The 12727-nt window shown below is 42.7% G+C and overlaps 1 protein-coding gene across 8 annotated transcripts in view; it reads right to left on the bottom strand.

The window, feature by feature from the left end:
• The window catches only part of LOC112581457, a 134637-nt gene extending 122351 nt beyond the window's left edge, over positions 1–12286 (bottom strand). For 5 of the 8 annotated variants that reach the window (XM_044934853.2, XR_006640496.1, XR_006640497.1 and 2 more), the window contains exon 1: positions 11663–12286. In XM_044934853.2, coding sequence (XP_044790788.2) covers positions 11663–11669 — 7 coding nt within the window. In that variant the 5' untranslated portion in view covers positions 11670–12286. Of the gene's footprint in view, positions 1–6101; positions 6970–7174; positions 7296–11662 lie in introns of those variants that run through there. The other 3 variants (XR_006640484.1, XR_006640479.1, XR_006640494.1) reach the window with 3 other exon arrangements.
• Positions 12287–12727: the final 441 nt, after the last annotated feature.

The following is a 12727-nucleotide window of genomic DNA, read 5'->3' as shown; positions in this document are numbered from 1 at the left end:
AATAAAGCAGAAGTAGATGCTTTTCTGGAACTCTCTTGCTTTTTTGACGATCCAGCGGATGTTGGCAATTTGATCTCTGGTTCCTCTGCCTTTTCTAAATCCAGCTTGAACATCTGGAAGTTCACAGTTCACGTACTGTTGAAACCTGGTTTGGAGAATTCTGAGCATTATTTTGCTCGAGTACTTCCATGGTACTCAAGGGAGATGTTGTGAAAAAAGCAGCCTTTAATCCCTTTCGTAAAAGCGGGCCTGGATTTTTAACCTATTGAGTGATCAGAATCTCCCAGGCATAGCGAAGATCATAAACTGAAAGTGTGGGAAAGGCAAACAATGTGTGTGTGCAACAGCAAGCCTGGAACTGGAATGTGTTAAAGATTGATCCGAGGCTTCCCGGATCCAAGAAAGCTCTGGACGATCAACCTGAGAGTCTGACTCCCTTTTGTGTGGTCCTTTCCCACTCATACTACATCATTCATTTCTTCTGCTTCACTAAAATGCATACATACATTAAAATTAGATTGACATCTATACATTACCATGTGTAAACTAGATAGCAAGTGGGAAGCTGCTGTATAGCACAGGGGCTCAGCTCAGGGCTCTGTGATGACCTAGGTGAAGGGGTGGTGGGGGTGAGGTCTGAGGAGGAGGAAATACATATTTCCAAAAGGTGGAAGCAGTGACAGATTTCCTCCTCTTGGGTTCTAAAATCACTATGGACTGTAGCCAGGAAATCAGAAGACGATTGCTTCCTGGGAGGAAAGCAATGACAAAGCTCAACAGTGAGCCGAGAAGCACAGACGTTACTCTGCCAACAAAGGTCCTTATGGTTAAGGCTGTGGTCTTCCCAGTGGTCACGTACATAGCGAGAGCTGGACCGTCAAGAAGGCAGAACACCAAAGAATTGACACCTTCGAACTGTGGTGCTGGAAAAGACTCTCAAAAGTCCCTTGGACAGCAAGGAGATCAAACCAGTCAATCTTAAGAGAGATCAACCCTGAATATTTGCTGGAAGGACTGATGCTGAGGCTCTAGTACCTTGGTCATCTGATGCAAACAGACAGCTCATTAGAAAAGTCCCCAGTGCTGGGAAAGATTGAGGGCAGAAGGAGAAGAGGGCACCAGAGGATGAGATGGTTGGATGGTATCACTGATGGAATGAACACAAACTTGGGCAAACTCTGGGAGATGGTGAGGGACAGGGAGGCCTGGCGTGCTATAGTCCATGGGGTTGCAAAGAGTCGGACACGACTGGGCGACTGAACAACAATAGTGGACACACTTCATTGCACAGCAGAAACTAACACAACATTGTAAGCAATTATATTCCTTTTTTTTTTTTTTTTTTTTAAGAATAGCCCAGTTTTTAAAGAGAAGATCAGAGCTGGAGGACTTAAACTACTTGACTTTAAGACTTCTTATAAAGTTACCGTAAACAAGATAGTGTACTATTTCTGTCAAGATAGACAAATAGATCAATGGAATGGAATATAGTCTGGAGATACACCAAAAAATATAAATAAATTTCATACTGTTCTTGTAAGGACCAATTTTCTCTTTGTGCAACCATGACATACTTTGTATCTACATAGAATTAGTGGAAAGAGTACCTGGTGCATTAGTTATGGGGAGAAAAGCCATATTTATGACTTTAGTCTAAAGCATAGTCAACATATTATTCAATACACAATCATGTTTTAAGTACTTATTGACCCAACAGAAGAGTGCATTGATTGGCTGAGTTGCATGTCAATTTTCATACCATATGTCAACTCTGTTACCTGAGTAACTTAGGATCTTCTTTCTCCAGCCCTTGCCTACCCACCTACTCTAACCTGCATGTGTGTTGAGTTACAAAAAGACACAGCCAGAGAAAGAACTTGTGGACCCAGCAGGGGAAGGAGAGTGTGGGACAAACAGAGAGGAGCCTTGACATATATATGCCACCACAGCGAACCAGACAGCTAGTGGGAGCTCGCTGCACAGCAGAGCTCAGCCCCGTGCTCTGTGATGACCGTGGGGGTGGGATGGGGGTCGTGGGAGGGAGGTTGAAGAGGGAAGGGGTGTACGTTTACTTATAGCCGATTCATGGTGCCGTACAGCAGAAACCAACACAACACTGTAAAGCAATCATCTTCCAATTAAAAATACATCTAAGAAAGGAGACTCCTTTCCAAAAAGAATGTTTGTTTTCTACTTGAAGCATAACCCAAGCCAAAGAATTCTTTTTGGAGAAGGTTTGGTGAATCTACCAAGTATCATTACACTGATACTGTTATCATAACTGTATTGCAAAATTTCTATTTTGCAAAATCCACTGTTTCTAGTGAATTGCATCCTCTTCTGACCTTTCCCCTACTTAGTTCTTGATAGTTGGGTTTGCCAAAGAAAACTTAATCCTGGGCAAAGTATTAATTCTGGAAGAAATCACATCTCTTTTAATGTACTTGGGCAATTATTTTCCATTAGCTTAACAAATGATTGTCTCAGCTAAGAAAATAGAATAGCTTGAGAAATCACAGCCCAGAGCTATGCTGGCTTTATTTAATTATGCAGAAGAATTAAACCGAGGGCTTTAAATTAAGCTTTCAAAAAAGAGTTAAGCTTCACACTCTAGTTAACAATAGCTTCATTATTAACTCAAGTAATTTCAAACAAAGCAAGTGAATTGCTCCTTCACCTAGCTCCTCTCAATTATAGAAAGGTATGTTTTTTCTGGTTCACCTGGGTGTGCCTTTCACATCAATCAATCCTCCAGTAAATAAACACACAAACACCCAACAATTTGACAAAAGCTAGCTTTCTCGTCATCCACTCCTATTCATCTCATCTCCCAATTTTGCAATCTCTACTCTGTCTTACTAGTGTTTTCTTTCTTTAGTTACTGATTAAGACACAGATCATTTTTTCCTCCCAAGGGACAAGAAAGCAAAAAGTTACACCATAAGAAATCTGAAGGAATCCAGGAATGAGTAAGGAAATCACCCACCAATCGACACAGCTCTGGACCATGGTAGGCCTTCCTACATCCCTAAATCTCACTCTTCACATCAGAGCAGGGCCTTTGCCTTACTTCCTGCAGGAATCTCACTTCCAAGAAAAAGAGTAAGAGGCAGAGAGTCACATGCCAATTTAGGAACCTTCTGTTCCTAAATTCATCCATCAAATAATGAGGGGGTGAAGAGAAGCCAGCAGGGGTATAGTAACTGATATTCCTTAACTTGGAAAAATACATCTGGGAATAGAGGGCAAAAACGTCCTACACTCTCCGATACTTTTCTGTGTATTATGTATTTTCCTTTTTAAAGAAAATTATCAAGATAAAATTTACATAATATTTAATTAACCACTTTAAAGTGTACACATCAGTGACAATTGGTAAACTCACAATGCTGTACAACCACCACCTCTATTTAGTGTCAAAGCTTTTTCAGCACCCGGAAGATAACCCTAAACCCATTAATCACTCACCATTATTCCACCTGGAGAAGGGCATGGCAACCCACACCAGTATTCTTGCCTGGAGAATCCCATGGACAGAGGAGCCTGGCGGACTATAGTCCATGGGGTTGCAAAGAGTCAGACACACCTGAGCGACTAACACACACACACACACACACAGATGGAGCACAACAGACTTGAAACAACACGCATCTTGGCGACTAGAACCGGTGGAATAATGGTGAGTGACTAATGGGGTTTGGGCGATGAAGGAGCTTCAACACTAGACAGAGGCGGTGGTTGTACAGCATTTTGAGTGTACCAGGTGCCACAGACACACACACTTTAAAGTGGCTAAGTTTGTAAATTTCACCTCAATTTTTTTTAAATAACTGAGAGACATCTGTCTCTGCAAGGATGCTGCCTTTGTCACCAATCACCGCTAACAAATTTCAGCGTATATATATATATTTTTTAATCTCTGAAATACAGAGAAGGAGGGTATGATTGACCTAGTTAGGGTCCTATACGCACATTCTTGGCACCATGAATGACAATCCTGCTGGGTCATGTCCAGTTGGGGCAACAGCAGTTCCCATGTGGAAATACTGGGGTGCAGCTTAGACAAGGAAAAGCAGATGCTGAGTGAGAGGCAAAAAAAAAAATATTTGATTCCAACAGCTCTTATCCACCAGGATCTATTTCCTTCTTATTTCCCAGGAATTGTCCTAGGCACCAGAAATCAGGAGCAAATAAACTGTGATCATTGTACATATATATATTCTCAGGGATAACGACAGATCTTGAAGCAAAATGAACCTACACAAAGGACAAGGCCGTGGAGTAAGGTTGAAGCTGGATGACAAGCGTTGAAATTAAAGAGTAGGTATGATTTCCTTGTTGCTAGCGAATGAATGGCTTTAATCAAAATGATTAACTATTTGGTAAATACTTTTTTTTTTTTAATTTTATTTTATTTTTAAACTTTACATAACTGTATTAGTTTTGCCAAATATCAAAATGAATCCACCACAGGTATACATGTGTTCCCCATCCTGAACCCTCCTCCCTCCTCCCTCCCCATTCCATCCCTCTGGGTCATCCCAGTGCACCAGCCCCAAGTATCCAGTATCGTGCATCGAACCTGGACTGGCAACTCATTTCATACATGATATTTTACATGTTTCAATGCCATTCTCCCAAATCTTCCCACCCTCTCCCTCTCCCACAGAGTCCATAAGACTGTTCTATACATCAGTGTCTCTTTTGCTGTCTTGTACACAGGGTTATTGTTACCATCTTTCTAAATTCCATATATATGCATTAGTATACTGTATTGGTGTTTTTCTTTCTGGCTTACTTCACTCTGTATAATAGGCTCCAGTTTCATCCACCTCATTAGAACTGATTCAAATGTATTCTTTTTAATGGCTGAGTAATACTCCACTGTGTATATGTACCACAGCTTTCTTATCCATTCATCTGCTGATGGACATCTAGGTTGCTTCCATGTCCTGGCTATTATAAACAGTGCTGCGATGAACATTGGGGTACACGTGTCTCTTTCCCTTCTGGTTTCCTCAGTGTGTATGCCCAGCAGTGGGATTGCTGGATCATAAGGCAGGTCTATTTCCAGTTTTTTAAGGAATCTCCAAAATGGATTAAAGATCTAAACGTAAGACCAGAAACTATAAAACTCCTAGAGGAGAACATAGGCAAAACACTCTCTGACATACATCACAGCAGGATCCTCTATGACCCACCTCCCAGAATATTGGAAATAAAAGCAAAAATAAACAAATGGGACCTAATTAACCTTAAAAGCTTCTGCACATCAAAGGAAACTATTAGCAAGGTGAAAAGACAGCCTTCAGAATGGGAGAAGATAATAGCAAATGAAGCAACTGACAAACAACTAATCTCAAAAATATACAAGCAACTCCTATAGCTCAACTCCAGAAAAATAAATGACCCAATCAAAAAATGGGCCAAAGAACTAAATAGACATTTCTCCAAAGAAGACATACAGATGGCTAACAAACACATGAAAAGATGCTCAACATCACTCATTATCAGAGAAATGCAAATCAAAACCACTATGAGGTACCATTTCACACCAGTCAGAATGGCTGCGATCCAAAAGTCTACAAGTAATAAATGCTGGAGAGGGTGTGGAGAAAAGGGAACCCTCTTACACTGTTGGTGGGAATGCAAACTAGTACAGCCACTATGGTAAATACTTTCTTATAGAATTCAAAAATAAAGTTCTAGAACTTTCCTAAGTGGAAGGAAATGAAATGAACAAAGGAGTAGAAATGGTGGCATCTCAGGCAGGAAACCATGAGCTTGAAAGCAGTCTGACAGAGGAGGACACGTGCTTGAAAACAAGTGAAACGCACAGTCCAAGTATGAGGCAGACCTCAGAGAGGCGTCAAAGGAGGGTGTAACAGCAGAATCCCATCAAAGGGTTTCACTGCCAGCTGCCAAGGATCAGAGACTCAGTTTGATTCAGTCTAAGTGCTAACTCAGCCAGAATTCACATAGGTAGAATCAGCCCTAACAACTGGTGAGAAACACTTCCATTGGTCCGGACAGAGATTCGTGGGTTTCACACTGTGGGTGTTCTCTGCCCTGCAATTAGAGCAAAGGAGGAATTCTGGAAATCATAGACTCAATTTCTGTTTATTGACACAAATGGAAAGTGCCTTCTCCATAATGAAGACATTTCCGCTATGATAAACCATAATGCAAAAGTATATTAAAAGAATAGATGTATAACTGAATCACTTTGCTGTACAGCAGAAAGTAACACAGCCTTATAAGTCAACTATACTTCAATAAAACTTAAAAAATTTTAAAAAAATCAATACATTTCTGGAATCATGTAATGATCCAAGCATAGGAAGGCACTCTGATATCTCAGAAATACTTTAATTCTATAGTAACAAAATTAAATTGCTCTTTCAATGGTCCATACACTAATTTTAAATTTGCTGGTGGGACATTTTAAGAAATGTATAATACATATGGTGTTATATGGTTGCTTTTTTGTGATATTATTTAAAGTTTGATCAAACAAATAAGCAGCAATGTAATCATTAAATACCAAAGTAATACTTTATCCTTCATAAGTGTTTATACTTCTAAATCTTTGATTATTTAATAACACATCGTTATAATTAAACAAGTTATTTCAATGTCACAAGTACACCACCACCAAACATTCTCCTGAAAATTGTCAAGTGAGTCTTAGACTTTACCTACTGATACAGAACTTCCCTGGTGGCTCAGATGGTAAAGTGTCTGCCTAAAATGCAGGAAACCTGGGTTCAATCCCTGGGTTGGGAAGATCCCCTGGAGAAGGAAATGGCAACCCACTTCAGTACTCTTGCCTGGAGAATCCCACGGATGGAAGAGCCTGGTAGGCTACAGTCCACGGGGTTGCAAAGAGTCGGACACGACTGAGCGACTTCACTTCACTATAAACTTATTTCCTTTTTATCTTGCCCAGCAGATGGAAGAAGATGATAGCTTTTGAGAAAAGCACAAATGGAATTAGAGATTCTGGGCAGAACCATGGAAATTTTTGTTGGTTTTTTAAAAATGAGATTTCAGATAATTTTCTTAGCACTTTTTAACTGACATGCCAGAAGCTGCCTAAACCCCCCAAGAGACTCTCATGTCCCTTTCTCCCAAGTTTTGGCTTTCTTCCTGTTCCTTTCCCACGTGTACTTACCTCATGTCCCATTCTCTATCAGTGACTGAATAATGAGATCAACTAATTTGCTCCTGAGGTTGATGGTAATTCAAGCCAAGGCATTGCAGTTGATGCCAGGTTAGTGTTTCATCTGTCACCCCTGGAATGTTATTTTGACATTAGACCTCAGGGGAATGAATGAAACGAATGAGTAATATCAAGAATAAAATATGCTAGAAAAGACAGTACTGACTTTTTGGTAAAACGGCTTTTGGCATCACTTTAGTCAGAAACTGGAAGCAGACCCCTTGCCCTGTCTCTGAATAAGGACACTGGCTCAAGAGCACAGCCCTGCTCGTCTACGCAGGGCTCTAATCTCCAATCAGCTGTGCATTGGGCCTACTTGCTAGAAGCCAATTTTAATCAAGCCGCGTTTTGTGACTTCTTAATGGATTTTGTTAATCACACACTCTTTATTGTCCTCAGGTGGCTTTCCCAGCCTGGGTCACTCAGGAGAAGCCAAGACCAGATGGTGGAGCAGAGACCCATAAAAACACCGATAAAAACAAGCCAGAACAGTCTGCGTGTGGGTCAGTCGCTCAGTCGTGTCTGCCTTGTTTATCTGCCTCAGGGGCTGTGGCCTACCAGGCTCCTCTGTCCATGGGATTCTCCAGGAAAGAATACTTGAGTTGGTTGCCATTCCCTTCTCCAGGGGATCAAATCCAGGTCTCCTGCATTGTGGGCAGATTCTTTACTGCCTGAGCCACCAAGGAAGCCCTAGAACAGTCTAGTCTGTTTTGTTTTTATAATGGAAATAATTATGCTTTTCATACATCAACATTGTTATTATGGAGGGAAAATAACAAAATATTTTTCAATTCAAAATGCCAAAGAATACATGCAAGAAATTATTTATTTTAAATTATACTTGCTATTAAAACTGATTACAAGCAAAATATATAGATCAAACCCAGAGTTTAAACTAAGCTTTAAAAAAATTACTCCAGCTTTAGAGCCATTCTAATGGAAACTAATTAGCCCCTCTTCTGGATGTAGGCTTCTTTGAGATTGTTTTGGCTTCATTTTTACACACTTAGGCACTTGACAGACTGAGAATCTGTTCTGTTTTTCCTTTAGAGAAGATTTTTTTCTAAGACACAAAATCCCTGAGTTTCTCATATGATGGTTCATTAGGCTTATTCTATTATATCCAACTTTCTGAAACCAAGTCTATGTTCTTATATTCCACTTATGGTCCCAAATAGCTGGGATACACTAAGCATATCTTCAACAGACGCCTAGAATTACAGCCTTTCGGATAGTTTCTGAGGATAACAGTCAATCACTTGTTCACTACTACATCTTAGAAACTATTAAAAACACCATGCTGCCCAGTGAGAAGAATATAGTTCAAACATTAAGATATTTATTTATCCATGTATACACTCACTTTTAATGATCTAAACACAGTAATCCTGTAAGGGTAAATAGAGAATCTTTATCCTGAAATATCTGGCAGTAAAATGTGGCTAAGATACCAGAAAAAAAAAAAAAGTTCTATTTAAGACCCTGCATTGATGCAATACAGCATTTTACAATTTTTAGTAAGTTCTTTCCACTGCTGCCAATACTGGCTAGAGCACAGTAGAAAAGCATCCCATTTTTCTTTCAGCAAAGAAAGAGAGGAACGAATATGAATATTCAGTATGCTAAAGAGATGGTGGACAGTGTATGAGAACAGGAAGTTAACTTTCATTCGTCTAAACTGAAAGTTCTAGAGCTGGTGTAAGTGTTAAAAACTCACACAGGAGAGGGAGAGGGTGGGAAGATTTGGGAGAATGGCATTGAAACATGTAAAATATCATGTATGAAATGAGTTGCCAGTCCAGGTTCGATGCACGATACTGGATGCTTGGGGCTGGTGCACTGGGACGACCCAGAGGGATGGAATGGGGAGGGAGGAGGGTTCAGGATGGGGAACACATGTATACCTGTGGCGGATTCATTTTGATATTTGGCAAATCTAATACAGTTATGTAAAGTTTAAAAATAAAATAAAATTAAAAAAAAAAAATAAATAAAAATAAAAACTCACACAGGAACCTCACAGATTCTGTATGACTCACAACTGCTAATAAGGTCTACTTCTCAAAATTCACTTGCTTGTCTAATTGGCCTCCTACAGACTGACAGCCTCCAAACTCTGCCAAGGCCTTCTGCCCTCATCTGTTCTCCTGACATAATTCCCTTGGACCTTTCTCTCCAGGCCTTTACCCTTACTCCACAAGATCTCTGTTAGGTCAGGACTTGCTACAGCATTTGATGTGAGATTGGGAGCAACTGCTATCTAATCTTGCTGAAGAAAGTCGGGAATGTTTAGCCTCCAGTTTCTCCAATGGTCAGGTGTGAGAGCAGGGGTTTATCTGGGCGCAGGCTTGGCAAAAAAAATGAGCTATCGGGGCAAGAGAAGCAGAACTACTGGAGGTAGGCAGAAAGGCCAAGGAGGCTGCCCGAACAAGTGAAATGAGGAGGTTCAGCGGACAGGAAACCCACATCACAGTCAGGGCTGTGGTCTCGGGCGGGCAGGGTCTCGGAAAAAGGCGAGAGGGGCATGGAGAGACAGCGGCAGGAGGTCCCAGAGACCCGACCCCGGAGCTCGAGGCCCAGCGTCTCCTGAGCAGGCCTCAGGTTCCAATTTGAGAAGAAATAGGGTACTGAGAACAAACCCCGGGAAAGGGCCATCCTGTGACGGCTGAGACGGGACTCTCCTGATGGGAGAAGGCGGCTTTGTCACAAGTTAAGCTCGCCAACTAAGAAAATGCAACCATAAAAAGCCACTGAAGAGACCTGGCATTCACAACGGCCTCTCAGAGGTCCTTGCAGACAAACATTTATTAACCTGAATTGCCACTGTCAGGATTCCTCCAGGGGCCACAGAAAGGATCTCTGACTCAGACTGTGCGTATGGAAAACTACGCCCATTCTTACACGGGGTGGGGGAGTCTGTGACCCTGGGCCCTCTCACCTCCCTCAGCTACACTATCGTTTCTCAGCGGTCTTACACCTGGAGCTTGGGAGGAGTCATAGACATTCTCCGAGACTGGACTCTAGTAATCCACTGCCAAGAGATCGGCGCAGGCCCCACATGGAACCCATGTTCCCACACAGGACCCCTTACCTGCAAATGTTGCCGGAAAATGCAGAGCAGGACTCCCAGGTGCGTTTCTCAAAGACTTTCTCAATCTTGCCTCTTACCGTTGGGTGATGGCATGCTGGTCATCAGCCTGGTTCTACTTATTAGTGCAACGTGATTCCTAATTATTGTTGCCTAATTCTAGGATCAGGGCTTCCTGGATAGCTCAGTGGTCAAGAATCTGCCTGCAGTGTGGGAAGCCCGGGTTTGATGCCTGGGTTGAGAAGATCCCCTGGAGGAGGGCATGGCAACCCACTCCAGTGCTCTTGCCTGGAGAATTCCATGGACAGAGGAGCCTGGTGGGCTATAGTCCCTGGGGTCGCACAGAGTTGGACACGACTGAGTGACTAAGCACAGCAAGTACAATTCTAGGATCACCTCTTTAAGGAAATGCCTCTAGCATCCTTTAGCTTCTCTGTGGACACCATGAGTCAAAGCTCACAAAATCCTGTCACTTTATTCAGTTGGGCAGGCATTTTGAGTTGAATGTTCTCCCATAAAGCTATTAATATGAAGTCCTAACCCCATATACCTCAAAATATGGCCTTCTTAGGAAATAATATTTTCATACTACTACTACTACTAAGTTGCTTCAGTCGTGTCCAACTCTGTGTAACCCCACAGACGGCAGCCCACCAGGCTCCCCCATCTCCATTTAAGAACACTGGAGTGGGTTGCCATTTCCTTCTCCAATGCATGAAAGTTAAAAGTGAAAGTGAAGTTGCTCAGTCATGTCCAACTCTTCGCGACCCCATGGACTGCAGCCTACCAGGCTCCTCTGTCCATGGGGTTTTCCAGGCAAGAGTACTGGAGTGGGTTGCCATTGCCTTCTCCAATATTTTCATAGAGTCAGTCAAATTAAAATGAAGTTACTAGGGTGACCTATAATTCAATAAGACCAGTGTCTTCACAAAAAAGGGGAAATTTGGACATAGGCATACACACAGGAGGAAGAACGCTATGTGAAGATGCAAAAAATCAGGGTGGAACACCCACAGGCCTTGGAAAGCAGAAAACAGCCGGCAAACAAGCAGGAGCCAGGAGAGGAACGTGGAACAGTTTTTCCTCAAGCCCTAAGCAGCAAACAACCCTGCCAACACCCTGACCTTAAACTTCCAGTCTCCAGAACTGTGAGATAATAAATTTGCTATTTGAAGTCACCCAGTTTGTGACTTCATTACAACAGCTCGAGGAAGCCACTACCAGGGGAGGCCAAAGTTTGGGAGCAGGCCTGGCGGGAACTAACACTGAATCTGACTTTCCCCAAAGCACAAAGAAACATTTCCTTTCCAGCAACGTCACCAAGGATAAGGTATCCAGAGATGGTCACTTACCTGGCATGATGGCAAAGATGATTTCAAATTTCTTAACGCTGTTCCTGTAGACAGAACTGCTCCAGGAAACGCTCACGTCCCGGCCAACATTAAACTTAACTGAGCTTTACAAGCTCGGCAGGCTCCTGCTTAACATCATTGGCATCCCCTGGGAGCCTTGTTAAGCGCTAGCCCGAGGCCCCGCCCTTCAGTTAAGCTCTAGCCGGAGGCCCGGCCCCCACGCTAATGACTCAGCAAGGTTTGGGGTTGTAGCATGTCTGCAACCCCGTGTCAGATCCAGAGGACAGGCCTGGTCCTGGGAATACGTTTAGGCAGTCTCGGTCCTTAATTACTGAAACCACTGTGAGAGCCACGGTCTTTTCCAGGTGAAGTGTTCTCCCTGGGATGTTTTCATGGCATGATGAAGGCAGAAGAGGACCTTTAGGGGGAGCAGCTTTTCATTTCTGTTTCCACTTGGAAATCCCTTGCCCTAATTCATTATGAAGTGAGAGAGATACACCTTAGTGCCAGTACAACTGAGCGGTCATCTGGGCTGTCGCTGACCTCTTTCGTGTGTTTGTGTGAATATAAGGCAGGCGCTCCCTCTCTAGTGAGCAGTTTGGTCAAGGGCAGACAGGACAGTCATTAACAGAAGCTATCATTTTGTAGCATCCTGAGTGAAGTGGTAAGAAGAGAAGCAGAGTCCAGCATCCAAAATGAGACAGATTAGCCAGGCTAAGAATCTGAACCCGCAGGTCGGGGTTAACAATCAGAGTTCAAGACCAAGTAAGACTCACCAGCTGGAGGCAATTACATCGTGGTGGTTTGGTGTCTTGGTTGCTAAGTCATATCCAACTCATTGTGACCCCATGGGCTATAGTCCGCCTGGAGTTGGTTGCCACTTCCTTCTCCAGGGGATCCTCCTGACCCAGGGATGGAACCCAGGTCCCTGCATTGCAGGCAGGTTTCTTACCCACTGAGCTACCAAGGAAGCCCTTAATTACCTAGTCTGGTGGTGAAGGATTCTGGAGTTGGACAAGCCTGAACGTGAATCCAGTGCATGACCTCTGTTGACTAAGCCCACGA

The sequence above is a fragment of the Bubalus bubalis genome, chromosome 22 (assembly GCF_019923935.1).
Source record: "Bubalus bubalis isolate 160015118507 breed Murrah chromosome 22, NDDB_SH_1, whole genome shotgun sequence".
NCBI classification, from domain to species: domain Eukaryota; kingdom Metazoa; phylum Chordata; class Mammalia; order Artiodactyla; family Bovidae; genus Bubalus; species Bubalus bubalis.
This window is presented reverse-complemented; position numbering and strand designations above follow the sequence as displayed.